The sequence below is a fragment of the Xenopus laevis genome, chromosome 8S (genome assembly GCF_017654675.1).
Source record: "Xenopus laevis strain J_2021 chromosome 8S, Xenopus_laevis_v10.1, whole genome shotgun sequence".
NCBI classification, from domain to species: Eukaryota; Metazoa; Chordata; class Amphibia; order Anura; family Pipidae; genus Xenopus; species Xenopus laevis.
The window spans coordinates 32,679,425-32,697,657 of NC_054386.1; the positions used below are offsets into that span (position 1 = coordinate 32,679,425).

The 18,233-nt window shown below is 42.5% G+C and overlaps 1 protein-coding gene across 2 annotated transcripts; it reads left to right on the forward strand.

The window, feature by feature from the left end:
- Nucleotides 1-1,782: 1,782 nt before the first annotated feature.
- Nucleotides 1,783-17,257, forward strand: slc27a4.S (solute carrier family 27 member 4 S homeolog). Of its 2 annotated transcripts, none has more exons than XM_018232667.2 (13): nt 1,783-1,952; nt 5,592-5,774; nt 6,873-7,267; nt 7,518-7,676; nt 8,887-8,956; nt 9,038-9,129; nt 10,029-10,138; nt 10,287-10,496; nt 11,283-11,409; nt 11,602-11,739; nt 11,975-12,139; nt 12,396-12,542; nt 16,811-17,257. In XM_018232667.2, the coding sequence occupies exons 2-13, from the start codon at nt 5,614-5,616 to the stop codon at nt 16,966-16,968; spliced, it is 1,932 nt and encodes a 643-aa protein (XP_018088156.1). In that variant the 5' UTR covers nt 1,783-1,952; nt 5,592-5,613; the 3' UTR covers nt 16,969-17,257. The 2 variants fall into 2 exon arrangements, with proteins under 2 accessions (XP_018088156.1, XP_018088155.1); XM_018232666.2 differs by having other exon boundaries at nt 1,784-1,952; nt 5,610-5,774.
- The last annotated feature ends 976 nt before the right edge of the window (nt 17,258-18,233 follow it).

An 18,233-nucleotide genomic window follows, 5' to 3' on the forward strand; every position in this document is an offset into this window, starting at 1 on the left:
TCTAAATAGGCATTGCTGCAGTGATGAATTTGCAGGGACACGATAGATTGGTGTAAATTTGAACTGTTTAATACTGTTTTTTTTTCACGGATGTATCAAGCTTGAAAATAAAACCTTTTAAAAAAAAAAAAAAGTTTCAGCTTGGCAACAGCAGCAATGATCCAGGACTGTAAACTTGTCACAGGAGGGTCACCATCTTGGAAAGTGTCTGTGACACTCACATGTTCAGTGGGCTCTGAGCAGCTGTTGAGAAGCTAAGCTTAGGGGTCGTCACTAATTATCCAGCCAGTGTTGGACTGGGATGCCAGGGGCCCACCAGAAAACCTTAGACCGTGGACCCACTTTCCAAAAAATTATTCCTCCTCTACTTACTTAACCTCTTTATTCTCTTTTATATCTACTTACTATACTCTATTGTTCCATTATTAAGCCTCTTTTTTCCTAAAAAGAAATAGGGAATGACCATAAAATAGGCCAATTGGTTAAAAGCAAGAGGCCCCACTGACACCTGGGCCCACCGGGAGTTTTCCTGGTATTCCAGTGGGCCAGTCCGACACTGTATCCAGCAGGAAATGAGGTTTGTCTGTAATATAAGCTGATGCTACAGGGCTGATTATTAAATGCTGATACTAGTTGCACTGTTTCTGTGCTGCCATGTAGTAATTATCTGTATTATTTACTAATCAGCCTTATATTGTAACATTTATATTCTATGTGTACTGTATATTGTCCCCGAAAGCTCAGTAAGTGACAGCAGCACAGAGCATGTGCAGTGAATCAGCAGAAAAGAAGATGGGGAGCTACTGGGGCATCTTTGGAGATCTTTACTGCTAAAGGGCTGTGGTTGCCCTGGGCTGGTACAGAAGCACAAAACATAATGTACAACATTTTTACCTACTTCTTTAGTTAGGCTTTACTTCTCCTTTAAACAAACCCCAGCCCAAGACTGCCACTACTTGCAGCTTAATTTAAATCTGAAGAGGGGTTAGGGTTGCCAGCTTCTGTCCCGTGGAATTCTGGGCAGGAGGGGGGTCCATGACGCAGAAGGTTTGCAGCTATTAGGTGGCAATTGGCCGATCACCTGATTTGGAAAACCGGGCAGGCAGGTTTGACCCAGGAAGCCCTTCAAAGAACAAGGCTTTCCGGATCAAAACCAGACAGGTAGCAACCCTAAGAGGGGTACACGATTAGAGTATTGGAAGGGAGTCGCCCTCCCTTTATCAGGAACAGGAGGCGCGGTCATTTTCTATATTGGACTATTTTCTATATTGAACATTAAGAAGGTTACCAGTGGGTAAAAAACAGGGGTGCCTATACAGCCGTCAGCATTAGAGTGTATTGATATGTAACATGGTGCAACTACAATTTTACTGGTAACAATTATTACTTTCTATTCTGTCCAATTATCCAGTCTCTGCTTCGCACCACAGCCTGGTTGCTAGGGCAAATGGAACCATAGCAACCAGACAGTGGCAGACATTCCAAACTGGAGAGCTGGTGAAGAAATTATATACAAAACAAAATGAACACCAATTGCAATTTCTCAAAATACCACTGCTTCCATTTAATATTCACAAAAATAACAAATATTTTATCTTTATGTGACGGAAAACAGTCACCTCTGATATATTTAACCAGTTAAAACATCCACATAATGGAAGGATAAATAAATAGTCAGGCATTCATGGAAGCGTTTGGTTATTTACTTCCGGTTTTTATGGTTCCTGTCAGAATTTCCCATCCCAGCATGCCTTTGGAATGTAGCACATGTAGCGCAGGGAGGCGGGGTTTGGGAAAGTCACCTGACTGGGTGCTCCCGGAAGGGTCTTTACACGCCGGGCGGTGTCAGGGTCTGAAAGCCGGATCTGCGGAGCTGGGGAGGGAGAAGCAGGCAGGAGGCTGCGGGAAGGAGCTTCCATTGAAGTACTGCACCGCCGCCCCTTGAGCTGAAGGTGAGTCCTGCATGTTACGGCGAGTATCACCATGGTGATCGGTGACATTGGCAGCAAGGGGACAGCAGGTTACAGGGATAGGGACGCATTAGCTGTTGCGGAGCTTCCATACCCCGTCAGCATAGAGCATGCTGGGTGTTGTAGTTCGCTAGCAGCTGCAGTGCCATAGGCTGCCTATTTTATAGTAGGATTACGTGGCATTATGGGGTCAGAGGGGAGATATGTCATATATGCAATAGATCTTCTACCTCTGTTTATCCAGAGATGAGTTGGTATGTGTGATAGGCAGTGCCAGTAGCTTCTTGTTCCTTGGCAGACTACTAAAAGCTGTTTCGTCAGTAGCCAAGTCCAGTGGTTTGGGGCTATTCCCTCAAAGCAACAGTGACACCACAAAATATGTGTTTTAAAGGAATGGCGTAATGCAGAGTTGCCCTGGTACAACTGGGGTGTTTGCTTCAGAAACACAACTATAGTTTATATAAACAAGCTGCTGTGTAGCCATGGGAGCAGCTATGCAAGCACAGGATACACGGTAGATAACAGATACGTTCTGTAGAATCCCATTGTTTTATCTGTTATCTACTATGTATCCTGTGCTTGAATGGCTGGCCCCATGGCTAAACAGCACCTTTTTTTTTTATAAATTATATTCGTACTTATCTGTTCTCTACTGTTTATTCTGCCTTTAAAGCACTTTCATTTTTTGTGTTACTGTTCCTTTGAGGTTTAAGTCTGGCTCTAGGTGCTGCTATTGTCCTGTGTGCTTAAATAGGGTTGACCTCTTAATAATTATGTCTTTCACTGTCTATAGATAACATGCACTGAGAATATAGAGCAAAGGTAAAACTTAGCCCAAATTTGCCCAACAGTGGCAGGATGATGGGCTTGCCCTTTATTGACCCTTTCATTCATGCACAGTATCACCTCTCCCCTACATGTCAGTGCATGATGGATTAACGTTGGCCCATTGTAGTTGCGTGAGTCACTGGACAACGTCTGCTTATTTCACAACACAGTCACACAGTGGTGGAGAAGCCACGCTTACCCCTAACCCAGTTTCAATCGGCACAACTGCTTAGTGTATGGCACGGAACAATATATTTGTATTAATGAAAAGGCGTATGCGATGATATTCCTTCACTCCCACGCTCACTCTCTTATTATGTAGCATTGTTCAGCCTACAATTAGCTTATTGTGCAAGACTGAGTTTGTGTCGATAACATATTTTCTCCCTGCTTGAATCACAGTGGTGATGGGGGGAATATCCTTTTTATAAGTTTGTGTGTGTGTGGGGGGGAGTTATTTATATTTGTTGCTTTCAATAGAATTAGAAGATGTGTGCTTTTATGCACAAAACATACTTTTTCTGAAAATTTCAAATTATACATTTAAATGACAGTTGGAGTATTGTTTCCCTTAGACCCTAAAGTATGAGGGTATAGCTTATTGTGTGCCCAAAACATTCTTTCTCTGTGTGTGTGTGTGTGTGTGTGTGTGTGTGTGTGTGTGTGTGTGTATATATATATATATATATATATATACATATATATATATATAATACACAAAACCCATGAATATCTTGTAAATTATAAACTTATAAATGGTAAGTTCTGATGTCATCAGTTATAAACGGTGAGTTCTGATGTCATTTCTGTCACATGAGTCACTGAAATGTGTATATTATAATAAATAAAGTACCCCCAGTTGCAAAATATGTGGATTTTAGAAGTTACCTCGGAGTTCCATGACCTGTATAAAAACACTTGGCCTTCGGCCTCGTGTTTTTATATGGTCATGAAACTCCGAGGTAACTTATAATTTCCTTATAATTTACAAGAGGGGGTACAAAGGTCTTCTGGTAGATCCCAATCTACTTTTTGGGCACCCCTGCTATACAGGCACATTAACCACTGCTTCTACCCTCTCCACCTGTCACCATCTCTAATATTATTGAATCAGAAGCACCACATATTTGAGAGGAGGGCCACCTGTCACTGCTTAATGTGCTTCACATGGCGTTTCAAATTAAATAGCATAGCAATAACAGGCAGAGAGGGAACAGCAACTGTTTAATCCCCTAAACAGTAGTGGCAGTGAAATTGCGCCCTGTTTGATAGAATATTGCCTGCCATAACCATGTGATTGCTATTCTCATACACATTTTGTGATGTGTATATAAAATAAAGAGACTAAACATTATGATTGGAAGTGCCAGTCCAGGAATTATTTGAAACATTGCACACAAGTCCATTCTCCTCCATGTTTGTTAATCAGCTGGCTTTTGCTACATTGTTACATGTGTCAGAGCCAGCAGTGCAGAGAAAATAAACAGCCAGACTGATATTGAATTCATTAGCAATTACATTTTGCAAACATTACTTAAAAGAAGTCTATCGAATGTCTATGGGAAGGTTGCTTCAAATTCCATTTTCATTCATTATGTAAAGACAGGTTTTGGGGGTGGAGTTTCCATTTATGACGAAGAGTGTGTGTGTGTGGGGGGGGTCACTGTGTATCTTGGCACAGCTGTGAAGGTCAATTTAAATCTCCATTCCTTTTTGCCTTTAAATCATTTGATTGGATGCCTGTGCAGCTGCGCTGTCCTATTGGCTTCTTGGCACAATCCTATTGTCAGTGTGACAGCTGTACAGGGATAACAGAGTGTTGTGTTTAACAGGACTGTAGCCTTTGATACGGTTCCCCAAGGATACACACAACCCAAGCAGCACAGCTTAAAAAAACCCCACATTAATGTTTCATGTGCCGGAGCTGCAGCCAGTCACTCTGCCAGCAATCCAGCCCCACGGAACCGCACATGGCCGCATGCATATTTCATTGTTTAGATAATTATTTGGAAAGCTGAGTTTAACAGCAGAACAGTTCCATGCTGGGGTATCTTTTTCTTTTTAAACCCATTTAAATGTATTCCATGGCAATAGCACTGGCCTCCAATAGAGTGTAGCACCAATCAAAATGCCTCTACTGCTCTGTCACTTTTCCTAATTTTATAAAACGGTAAGGTCCAGCCTGCCCTTTCCAGTGGGCCAATGACCGGACGTACTACATGTTTACATACAAATATGCAGAGAAGGAATGGGCACACAGTAAGCTATATCCTCATACTGTACTGTCTAATGGAAACAATATGGCACCTCCCTCCTCCCATATGTATTAATACAAATATACACAGAAGGAATGTTCTGGGCACAAAATAAGCTATAACCTCATACTGTACTGTCTAAGGGAAACAATATGGCACATCCCTCCCATATATATATAAATACAAATATACAGGGAAGGAATGTTCTGGGCACACAATAAGCTATACCCTCGTATAGTACGGGCACCTGATGCTTAGAAAGATGATTGTGGAAAGAGTAATCGGTCATGGAGGGACAAGTTATTTTTTGTATTGTATGTTCTGTACAGGGAAAGATACAAACGGCTCTGGAACATGCCGCTCCAACTTTCTAGGATTCTTGCTTCTTCCTATGGCAAGGGGCCATACAGCTGGCATTCAGCCTGGGTAGCACTGGCTTTGCCCTGGGAGCACGTTTCACAAGTGTGGGGTTGGGACGTGTGAGTGTGGGAGGAGTGAGGTTGCTATACAAGGGCTAAAGTCCCAGCTCTGCTCACAGACCTGTTTGGATCTGCAGGAGGATGCTACGCGTGGCCTCTTGCACGGCTCTTCTCTTGCTGCTCAAGAAGGCACTGGGGCTGCCATGGTTTCAGTCTGTTGGCGCAGTACTGGTCTTCTACCTCGGCTCTGGAGGATGGAAATTCATGAGGATTTTCTACAAGACCATAAGAAGGGACCTCTGGTAAGTAGTGTCCCCAACCCATTACCCATGGCTCCCACTTTGATATTAAAGGGCAAGGAACAGGGCCCAGGGGTTCAAAGTACATCCTGGTATTTCAAGTACACAGAGACCCGCCAGGCCTTCATGCAGTGCCTCTTCCCATTTGCAGGTCTCGAAACACCTGAACTATCATTGATGTCCTCAATCTCTTGAATTCATCCCAAGCTGTTTAAATTGTTCTGGAGAGTTGCACAGTGGGCACTATGATAAACTGTCCGTTTCTAGCAGATCATAATGATAATTATAATTATGAGTGATTTAAGCATTATTAATTCAGGCATTTTCCGTGATCTATCCTGGTCCTTTCCTATTCATCCTTCCTTTCGTCAATGGCACATAGTGTATCTCCGCCAGTGGAAATACGCCTAATTCTTCTACATGTCCATGCTGTCATTGACATAAAAGGAGACTACCGGTTACCACCACAGATGACCATTTTAGGTCAGAAAACCCCATCACCAATTATGCCAATGACAGGAGGCATAGGGAGCTACCAGACATTTGTCAACCAGTTGAAATACACCAATGGGAAAACACCATGTGTGCCATTTGCCTTTTGGGTTCCAAACTGCTGCCTGGTTGCTATGGCAATTAAGCTTTAGTAGTAACCAGATAGTTCCAACCTTAGACATAACAGAAATATTGATAATTATAAAAAAAAAAAGACTGATTGCAAATTAAGGACACCACTCTACTACCAAAAAAATAAGGTAAACTTCCCCATTAAGGAAATAGACTTTTCATATATCACATTTATTAGATTTCTTGGTATATATGTGTGCCATTGACATACCAAGTGCTGTACCCTTTGGTCCCTGTCATAAATCCATTTGTTTGTTCAATCCTGTGCGCCCTTGGACTCGGTTTTCTAATATATGTCTGAACACAAGATAAAAGCTGGACTTTGTTACTGAGACCCAAGACATGGAGGGCAGAGGCACAGTTTATTAGGAAGGGGATATGTTATTCCCAAGCCAGGAGCTGAAATTTAGTTTCATAAGAGGCCCAGTAGGAATTAATTGAAATGGCCACTGTATAAACAAACTCTCTTCTGAACAGGGGAGCCTTTACCTTGGTGAGGGTGAAGCTTCAAGTGAGAAAGCACCTGCGTGAGAGAAACACAATCCCTGACATATTCCACGAGTGCGTGAAACGCCACCCTAACAAAACCGCTCTCATTTTCGAAGGAACAGGAGCCTCATGGACATTCAGGGAGCTCGATGAGTTCTCCAATGCGGTGGCCAACTTCCTGCATGCTGAGGGCTTCCGTTCCGGCGATGTCATTGCACTCTTTATGGAGAACTGTAATGAGTATGTTGGTCTCTGGTTGGGTATGGCCAAAATCGGGGTGGAGGCTGCCCTGATTAACTTCAACTTGCGGTTGGATGCCTTGGAATACTGCTTCAGCGTCTCCAACTCCAAAGCGGTCATTTTTGGGAAAGAGATGTCCCAAGGTGAGGAGGTGTAAATGGGGTATATTTAAGCCAATGGCTGTAGTCCAGTGGAGAAGGTGAGGGTCAAGCCAATGGCTGTAGTCCGGTGGAGAAGGGGAGGGTCAAGATTAACTGCAGGGCTAAGGTTGTGACCTCCCATGATTGCTTAAGGCCTAACCCCAAAACCTTTTTCTGGCACACAGTTTGGTTTATTGCATATTGGGGAAACAGGTCTATACTATTATTAATGAAATTCAGTTTAATGTTTCAGCCATGTGTGATGTCCACTCCTTGATGGGAAAACCAGTCCACCTTTACTGCTTTGGAGAAGGTGATTCCAAAACTGTTCCTGTTGGCACTGAATTCCTCGATTCCATCTTGCAAAGTGCATCTCGCCATCCTCCAAAGGGCCCGGGCCGCAGCTTTACAGGTACAGAAAATCTAATATCTAAACATTCTTCTGTTTTAGTTCTGTGTGACCCCGAGACCTGTTGGCAAGGGCCAGCCTTTTCGGTCCTTCTGAAGGCCATTGAGCTCCAATTGGCCAGCTATACTATTACCCAATCAGCCAAATAGCATTGTGTGTTTATTTGGCCAAAAATGCAGCTATGGCCTCTGCAACTTCCAAATCTGCTTTGAGAAAAGGACTGATAATATTTGTATAGATTGATTTTATAGGATTGTGGGGTGATCTGTCAAATCTGCCCACCCAACATGCCGTACAAGCCCAAAAAATCATGCATGTCGGTCAAAATCAGCCATGCTGCCCAATAATCCAGGATTTGGTTCGGTATTCGGCCATTTTCAGCAGGATTTGGCTGAATCCTTGTGCCCGGCCGAACCAAATCCTTTAAATCATGTGACCTTTTGTCACAAAACAAGGAAGTAAAAAGATTTTTGGCTGATCGCTGCTTTCTTTTCCCCTTCACCTTACTGATTTGCATATGCAAATTGGGGTTCGGATTAGGTTCGGTATAAGGCTGAATCTTTCACAAAGGATTCGGGGGTTCAGCCAAATCCAAAATAGTGGAGACCATCTTTATAATTATGGCCCACATAGAGATATACATCTGCTCTAAATGCCTCCTATTATGACTCCACTACCCAATGATTTCAGCTGGAATCACCTCCAAAATCGCTGACGCTCTTCTTTGATGACAATCACCTGTGCTGGGCTTGGATTTCCCATTGATCAAAAGGGGTGATTTGTGTACTTTTTTTTATGCCATATGGGGAACAGGAGAGAACATAACAGGCAAAGGCCACCAAACTGCTGCATGCCATCGGCCTCCATGTCGTTGGGTTTGCAGCACAGAAATGATTTAACTCCGCTCATAATTACAGACTCGCTCTCAAGCCTAATACATAATTTAAGGAAATTGTCCTAATATAAGTACTTTATTGAGCCGTATTTTTGTGTCTGATTGGGACCTCATTGGTCTTGCAGATCATTTGCTACCGTGGCAACCACAGCCATTATAATGAGTGAATGATAACAGGCATTGTAATTTCCCTAGGGAGAGGTGGGGCTTTTCTTTTTTTTTTAAATTTCAAAAAACTCTGTAAACTGAGGCTTTATTCATTAGAATCAGGGACAATAGCTTTATATCGTTAATAAAATCCCCAGTTTTGCTTTACAGATAAATTATTTTACATCTACACATCTGGAACTACTGGTCTCCCTAAAGCTGCAATTGTAGTACATAGCAGGTGAGTGCAATTCTCTATCAAATGCCAAGCGGTTCAATCCAAATATCCCTCTCCATGTGTTGACATGGTGTCTTCCTCCAGGTACTTCCGAATGGCCGCCTTGGTGCATTACGGGTTCAGTATGCGTTCTGATGATGTTGTATATGACTGCCTTCCACTTTACCACTCAGCAGGTAGATATGTAGAAGGATTATCCTAATTTCCCCCTTCCTCTTAGTTGCTCGTGGGCATTTCTGAGCACTAGAATTGACAATTATCAGCTAGCCTAAGTGCCAGAGAATGTGATTTCCTTCTTAACTGTCCTGCTTGTATGCCCTGTGCCTTCTTAATGTACAACAAAAGTCATGGATAAAATGTAAGGCCCACTCCCTAATATGGTTCTGCTCCCCCATCCCAGCTATTAACTGGGTACAGTTTCCAATAGGGATTGACGGCCACCATGGCTGAAACCTTGACTTCCTATCCATAGCTGTCTGGTGGCAATAACTGACAAGGACAGAGCATGCGTACTTAAAGCTGGTCTGCACCTGAACGTAGCCAACTAAGTTATGTATTCTAGGATACAGTTCATCATATAAGGGGAATGCCCACCCCTTTATCTATCCATTCTTCCTCTCTTTTCTCTCTTCCCTTCTCCCTTCCTTTCATATTAATTCTATGTTAGGTTTGAAATCAATAAAGAAAACCTTAGAAAAAAAAAAAAAAAAAAAGCTGGTTTGCACCAACTCTCCATTTTTATACAGCCACGCACCCCTGTGTCTGATAATAAATAAAAAAAAGTTTAGAAGCGGTCATCAACCCTGCTGCTCCGTTATGCCTTTTATTTCAAGGTAAGTGGGCCCATGGCTGTATTGGAGAGAGTGGGTTGTTCAGTTTATAACTTTCCTTGTCCTTTAATATTTAGCCATAGTGCCTACGTGCTCCAGTGTAGTAATGTAGAACAATCAATCCGACATATGCTTCCACTATTGTAACTGCAGTCAACTGATCCATTGGTCACTGGTCCATTCTCTTTAAATACCAATATACTGGTAACCAAAATCTGATCTGGTTTTGTGCCTTGTCCCTGCAGGTAACATTGTGGGCATTGGTCAGTGTCTCCTACACGGTTTGACTGTCGTCATTAAAAAGAAGTTTTCTGCTTCTCGTTTTTGGGATGACTGTGCCAAGTACAACTGCACGGTGAGCAAAACACTCAAAAAAAAAAAATAGCATAGTATTTAGAGATAGCATTTAGTATTTAGAGAGGACATTTAGCCTGAGTATGGTTGTTGCTCTATGTATGATTCTTGTTGGTAACCAACTCTCCTCCTACTTGCCACCCATACAGATAGTACAGTATATTGGGGAAATTTGTCGCTACCTCCTGAACCAGCCAGTGCGGGAAGCAGAGTCTCAGCACCGTGTGAGGATGGCTCTGGGGAACGGGCTGCGCCCTGCAATCTGGGCAGAATTTACCTCACGCTTCCGAATTCCGCAGGTAGCAGAGTTCTACGGAGCAACTGAATGCAACTGCAGCTTGGGCAACTTTGACAATCATGTAAGTGTGTCTATTTGTGATGGGTAAGAACAAGATGTTGATTGACACGGCTTAGCTTGCTGGATGCACAGCATGTTCTACCTGTTTTTTGCCTATTTGTCTATTGTCACTTGCAAGCTAAATGCCAGAAATGTCCAAAGGGTAGATTCATGTTTTGTTTCTGGCATCGGGTCTTAAGGTGGCCATACTTGAGCAGATTAAAGCTGCCCTTATTGGTCCTTTAGACCAATTTGGCAGCTTATCTGCCCATGTGTGGCGGCATCCAAAGGGTCTCCCCGATCGATATCTGGCCAAAAATCATCAGGTATCGAACAGACAGGTTTGAATTTTCCCGCGGTCCTACGATCCATCTATGCCCATTTCCCTCGTACTGAACGTTCAGATTAACCCGATATTGCCCTGTCGTTGGTCGGCATATCGGCGATCTTGCCACACGAGTGGATCTTATCATGTATGGCTGCCTTTACAGTCATGCAGTGTGCATCTAAAATGATTAACCTTTCTCCCATCAATTCATTGCTTATTGGTGAAATCAGCAGATTTTTTTGTTCAAGGAGAAGTAAAGGCATCCCAGCAGGTGTACGGGTTTCGATGAGCAGCTTTCTAATATTTATGAATTGCCCCAATAAGACCCGGTTCCCCTGGCTGTGTGAGACAGTAGAATGTCCAGTCATGTTGTGATCACAGCGGTTGCCTCTCCTCTCTGCAGGGGAAGCCAGAGGGAAGCAAGTGCACAAGGCTGCAGTCACCGCGTGTAATGCTTTTGTGTTATGTATTTCATTCCAGGTGGGAGCCTGTGGGTTTAATAGCCGGATTCTGCCTTTTGTGTATCCCATAAGACTGATGAAAGTGAATGAGGAAACAATGGAGCTTATTCGTGATGCTCAAGGTCTTTGTATCCCATGCAAGCCAGGTGAGAACACGGCACATAGTTACACATGGGATTTTCTTTCCAGAAGGGAGAAAAAGAGACCTAATGATCACACTCAATGACAAAGATAAACTTCTGAAGAGCTGAGTGGGAGCCATAGTCTGGGATATGTTGCATGATATCTATACATTTAATTTGCAGATCTTCATAAAACTCCCCACTCTTCCTTCCCAGGTGAACCAGGCCAACTAGTTGGTCGTATTATTCAATCAGACCCACTGCGCAGATTTGACGGCTATGTAAACGAGGGAGCAACCAACAAGAAGATTGCGAGTGATGTTTTCAAGTGCGGGGATATGGCATATCTCACAGGTGAGCTGGAAATGTACAGCAGGCCAAAGAGCATCTTGTGCTTTTGAGATAGACGGGAGTTTTATGTTGGCAGCCTGTGTTCCATACACCTGATACAATACGGAACATTGTGCTCTATGGTGCAGAAGGCACATGTAGAAGTAGTTGGCAGCAATTGCAGGATCAAAGGTGTCCTAGTCTGAAAATTATTTCACGGTCAGTAATTTGCTTTTTAGTAACATGTCCCCCCTTGCAGGAGATGTATTGGTAATGGATGATCTGGGTTACATGTATTTCCGCGATCGCACTGGGGACACGTTCCGATGGAAGGGAGAGAACGTGTCAACCACTGAAGTGGAGGGTACACTAAGCCGGTTGTTGGGACAAGCAGATGTGGTGGTTTATGGCGTGGAAATTCCAGGTAAGTGTAACAGACAGTTACTCGCACATCACTAGTGTGCAAAGCTTTCTTGGAACTGGAGTCTTGGCTGAAGGAGAGAGGTCTTCTGTTACATTGTTTCAAGAGTCAGATCCAGCAGTACAGAAAGAGTCCGACTAATACTGTTCAGGGGACTTGGGCTAGTTAGGTTGGAATTTAGGGGTTAATCCTTGTGGACCATCTTGTATAACCTCTTTATTTTTATTTGCTCTAATTGGCAATTTGTTCCGTTCTCAAGGAACGGAAGGAAGGGCTGGAATGGCTGCCATCGCTGACCCCAACAGCGCCTGTGACCTTGAGAAGTTTGCCAAGGACCTGAAAAAATCACTGCCCGCTTATGCACATCCCGTCTTCCTGCGAATATTGCCGGAGGTGAACAAGACAGGTAAGAAGAGAATTGGGCATTTAGTATGCTTCAGGCCATGATTCACATATAGTAAGAACCCAGTAGTGCCTCAGTTGAAAGAGTAGACCATAAATAAGAGAGGCAAATAGGGATAAAAGGGTAAAAATACCCTAATTTAAATGAGTACAGGGTATTGCCTACACTAGTGTACATTTATGGTATTTGATAACATAACAACATAGCCGGGTTTATATTGGGTAATAGGGAAGACCGCATTCAACTAACCTAGGGGATAAAGGTGAATTGCTGACCAATGCCCTGAATATTTTGACAGAATTCAGTGCTGTTTCAGGCCTGGTAATAAACAAAGCTAAATCCACTGCCCTTATGCTAGATCCATCTACTGAACCAATGACTACTTTTCCTTTCAAAGTAGTACCAGAGCTTACATACCTGGGGGTTAAAGTTATAACTTCACCCCAACACCACCTAACTCTTAACTTAGATCCACTTACTGACTGGATGACTCAAAAACTTAAATCATGGACTAACCTCCCGGTAGGTCCCGCAGGTTGGGTACATCTCATAAAAAATTATTATTTTACCAAAGCTTGTCTATATACTGCAACAAGCCCCTATATGGGTACCAAAATCCTACTTCTCTAAAATAAATGCTATATTACGCCAGTTGATATGGGCCCACTCCAGACGAGGTTAAAGCTAGAGAAACTAATGCAAGCTAAAAATAAAGCTGGATTGGCCCTTCCAGATATATACTTGTACTATCTGGCGGCATATAAAGAAAAAAAAAAGGTTGAACTCGATGGACATGTGTCTTTTTTCAACCTTACTTACTATGTTACATAGTTGGAGCATCTAGCAACGTGGGTGGAAGGGTCACACCACAGAGTACTACATTTGTTCTGGGCTCAAATAACTGGTTTTACGGTAAATCCTGTTAGCTGGGTCCTAGGGAAAAATGATAGCACAGCTTGAGGGGACAAACTAAAGGTCTGGTCACTATGGTATATGCCAAGTTACAACAAGAGATGCATTGGGATCGCTCAGAAGATCTACGAAATAAATGGAAGGCGGATTTGGGCTTAATCCTGGGTGAGGAGTGGAAGGAATCCCCCTAGCTAGTATCCCCCAACTACAGACTACACCTGATTCAATTGTACATTCTCCATAGGGCTTACTACACTTCACTTCAGACTTCATTGCAATAATGCCAACAACCCTGACGTTTGTACTAGATGTGCCTTGGATAAGGGAACTGTTACACATGATGTGGAACTGCACTAAACTTTCCTCATATTGGAGGAAAATCCTAGATACCTTAGAGGCTATACTACAGGTGACAATTCCTAGAACACCCAAAACTTGTATGTTGGCCATAATGCAAGTGCTTAAGTTGAACAAATACCAGTCACTTTTTTCTCCTTGAGGCACTACTACTAGCTAAGAGGTTAATCACTCAATTGGAGAAATGTCGCTTCTCCCACCTTCGCTACATGGAAACAGGCAGTAAAGGACACCTGTAGTACTGAGCAACTAATGTATATGCAAAGGGGGGGTCCCCACCAAATTTCATAAAATTTAGGGCTCCTGGATAGACATTTACCCCCTTCACCCACAACAACCCACTGCATATTAAGTTATGAGTGTATAGAAAAGGGAGAAGGTGCTAGAATAAATAAATCTTGCTGGGACATCTCTTTAGGTGGGAGACCCCAGCCTTTACTAAGGCTTACTAAAGCCTACTAAGGTATACTATTGTAGTAGGATACACCTGTATGCCTTAATAAATGTATACAATATGCCTATTATTGTCATTGACAATTTGATATTTAACATGCTTATTTTTTATTATCCTCTGTAATTCTCTTTATTCAATAAACTACCCGAATGAAAAAAAAAACTGCAATGACGGCAAAATCTTAAGCTTTTACTATTTCCATTATTCAATCCTAGAATAAAACTTTAACAAGATTTAAAGGAATAGTTCAGTGTGAAAATAAAAACTGGGTAAATAGATAGGCTGTGCAAAATAAAAAATGTTTCTAATATAGTTAGTTAGCCAAAAATGTAATATATAAAAGCTGGAGTGAAACAGATGTCTAATAAAACAGCCAGAATCCAACTTCCTGCTTTTCTGCTCTATAACTCTGAGTTAGTCAGCGACTTGAAGGGGGGCCACATGGTACATTTCTGTTCAGTGAGTTTGTAATTGATCCTCAGCATTCAGCTCAGATTCAAAAGCAACAGATATGACCCATGTGGCCTCCCTTCAAGTCTCTGATTGGTTACTGCCTGGTAGCCAGGGTAACCAGTCAGTGTAAACCAAGGGAGCTGAAAAGCAGGAAGTAGTGTTCTGACTGACATGTTATACATCAAATCACTCCAGTCTTTATAGATTACATTTTTGGCTAACTAACTATATTAGAAACATTTTTTATTTTGCACAGCCCATCTATTTACCCAGTTTTTATTTTTACACTGAACAATTCCTTTAACTTACATTTGCTATAGTTGGTGACCCCAACTACAAAATTGCATAACAAATGCCAGACTGAGCCAATAATAATGTGGCATAGGTCCTGGAATCCAGCCAAGGTTCTCTGAATCAAAGTCCCAATTTCTTATCTTCTGAGCCTTGTTATACAACTTGCCTGAGCTCTGACAAGTCAATCATTACCCCAATCCAAACCAAGAGCTCTTCAGCAAGGCTTTGTAAGAATGGTCTGAGTGTGTTAAAGCAACTACTGAAACCATCAAGATGGAGGAGCCACATTTTTCTTTCCTCTTCTAGTTTCCTGAGAAGAACTGCAGTGTCACACTTGTTAATGGAAAATATAAACGTTACCACAGTTTTGTGGTAAGTCTGTACAGGCTATGAGCAAATTTAGGGGGCTGTTGCTGCTGAATTGTGCTTAGTACAGGGGAATACCTATGCTGCCATAGTTTTATGGGATCTCTCTGTACAGACTGTGAGCAAACTTAGGGGGCTGTTGCTGCTGAATTGCGCTTAGTACAGGGGAATACCTATGCTGCCATAGTTTTATGGTATCTCTCTGTACAGACTGTGAGCAAACTTAGGGGGCTGTTGCTGCTGAATTGTGCTTAGTACAGGGGAATACCTATGCTGCCATAGTTTTATGGCATCTCTCTGTACAGACTGTGAGAAAACTTAGGGGGCTGTTGCTGCTGAATTGTGCTTAGTACAGGGGAATACCTATGCTGCCATAGTTTTATGGTATCTCTCTGTACAGACTGTGAGCAAACTTAGGGGGCTGTTGCTGCTGAATTGTGCTTAGTACAGGGGAATACCTATGCTGCCATAGTTTTATGGCATCTCTCTGTACAGACTGTAAGCAAACTTAGGGGGCTGTTGCTGCTGAATTGTGCTTAGTACAGGGGAATACCTATGCTGCCATAGTTTTATGGTATCTCTCTGTACAGACTATGTGCAAACTTAGGTGGATGTTCCTGCTGAATTGTGCTTAGTACAAGGGAATACCTATGCTGCCATAGTGTTATGGTATTTCTCTGAACAGACTATGAGCAAATTAGGGGACTGTTCCTGCTGAATTGTTCTTTAGTACAGGGGAATTCATATGCTGCCTTAAGCTGGCCTTAGATGTAAAGATCTTTAAAAGATATTTTTGTTATCGTGAAACCACGATTATCTCGAAACGATAAATGTTCCATTATCTAAAAAGACCATTTTAGGCGATATTGCCAGGAAAACTGAGGGTAGCTGCCTGCTTGGCCCTGCAAACATAGATAGATTGCACTGGGAACAAAAATTTCTTTTTTAACCTGGCCGATCAGTTTTCTGACAGATGTCGGACGAAAAATCATAAAATGTGCGATTGTTCGATTCCCACTAACTTCACGATAATTTGACAGATTGGTCGGATTTCTCTAAAATCGGTTGTTCACCAAAGAAAAATCTTTGCCTTTAGTTATGCACCCAGTGCTGCCATTCCCTTTTCTGTCTTTTAGTTAGGTGATTATAACACAGTAGAAAGACTATAGGAGATGCTAGAGAAGGTTGTAGCAAGTTTACAAACTGCAAGCTGTGCTATTTTAATTTATGCTGGACAGAGAGAAGCTAGAAGGGTATTCAACAGACATACCTCACAACTCCAAAAACATGCATTACAGGTTTATTGGAATCAGGACATTGTATTCTATGCTCCATTCAGATAAGAACTGATGTGAATAATGTATAAACCCTGTAAAGCAATGTGGAATATGTTTGTGCTATATATTGCATTTCACCTCGTTTTTCCAATCTCCAGGGACCTACAAATTCCAGAAAACGGAAATGAAGAATGAAGGCTTCAATCCGCACTCTGTTAAGGATGCACTGTATGTCTTGGATTCCCAGCAAGGACGCTACACCCCCCTGACCCCAGACATGTACAGTAGGATTCAAACTAGCAAATTCAAGCTTTGAGCCTCATCTGGGACGATCGGGGTGCCGGTCATGGTGACACGGGTGGAACACTCATCACGTTTGGCTGGTCGGGAGACGCGGCAGTCCTGGCATGTGATTATCCAGTAGGGATTTTTTTTTTTTTTTTGCAAACCAAAGTATTACATCGGACAGAACGTCAGAGAAATGGGATCCATGCACATTAATGGTTTTAAAAAAGGGACTTTTTTGTGTTTTTTTTTTTTATTTTCTAATTTATTTTTTTTAGCAGAGCGTGTGAGAAAGCAATGGCAATAAGCTGCACCGAGTGCTCTAGTATTTCCTCTCGTGTCTCGTATTCTCCATCTTTGTGTCTTGTCTGTGATTTTGCCTTCCTGGTATATGAGTGCCACAATGGAAGGCGATTTCATGCATGACCTGGGTTGGCTCACGGCATCCTGTAGTCTGAGGATAATCAGGAGCATGTTCTACTTTGTCCATGTTTTATATTCATTATGTCTGCGGAGAGACCAACACAATGTAGTTGCTTCTGTAATCCTCTGGGCGGTGAAGGGGAGCCATGATTCAGTTCATCATTCTAATCCAATAGACTTGTTTCCAGCCTGAAACCAGTTAATCAGCATGTTCCGTAACCTCTATCTTCTGGCAGTCATTGCTTACTTATATACTTGTGCCTGCCCTGTCACGCTGCCTTCAGTGACATCAGAGAGGGGCAGATCAGGTTCAGGTATATCAGTAATGGTGTCACATCCAGGTCAGGATGGGAGAGGCAGGATTAGCACATCACTTGTTGCTTCTTATCCTGAAGTCTGTTCTATTTAAAGGAAAAGGAAACATTGTATCACTAGGGAGGTGACCGTTTGTCAGGAACAGTACACCCAGGGTAGAGGGTAAGTGATCAGGGTCATAGGCCGGTGCACTGAGGCAGGGAAACCCCCAGGGTAGGAGGTAATTCATTATCCCCACTGAGGAGGAGGGGTTCAAACAAATGATCACCCCCCCAAGTGATATAATATTTCATTCTCCAGTTCTACTTACTGCAGGAAAAAAAGTGAAATTCCAAAACCCTTATGGATAAGGATTTATCCAAAAATTCTACCATTGCTGCAGTCCTAGAGGACTCCTCTAGAGAGATTTTTACACTCAACCCCCAAGAAAGAGTCCCACCAGCCTAACTTAAGTGGGCTCAGCCTGCTTTTATTGGTTTATAAGGTAACTGTATTTTAGGGGGCTTATATCCTTATGGGGCATATAGGCACCTCTGCACTTTATACTGAATGAAAATA

Bases quoted from the DNA above. Each gene is read 5' to 3' on its own strand.
- slc27a4.S (XM_018232667.2), top strand. From the start codon at position 5,614: ATGCTACGCGTGGCCTCTTGCACGGCTCTTCTCTTGCTGCTCAAGAAG. The intron at 5,775-6,872 runs GTAAGTAGTGTC...TCTTCTGAACAG, and splicing joins ACCATAAGAAGGGACCTCTG to GGGAGCCTTTACCTTGGTGA. The intron at 7,677-8,886 runs GTACAGAAAATC...TTTGCTTTACAG, and splicing joins CCCGGGCCGCAGCTTTACAG to ATAAATTATTTTACATCTAC.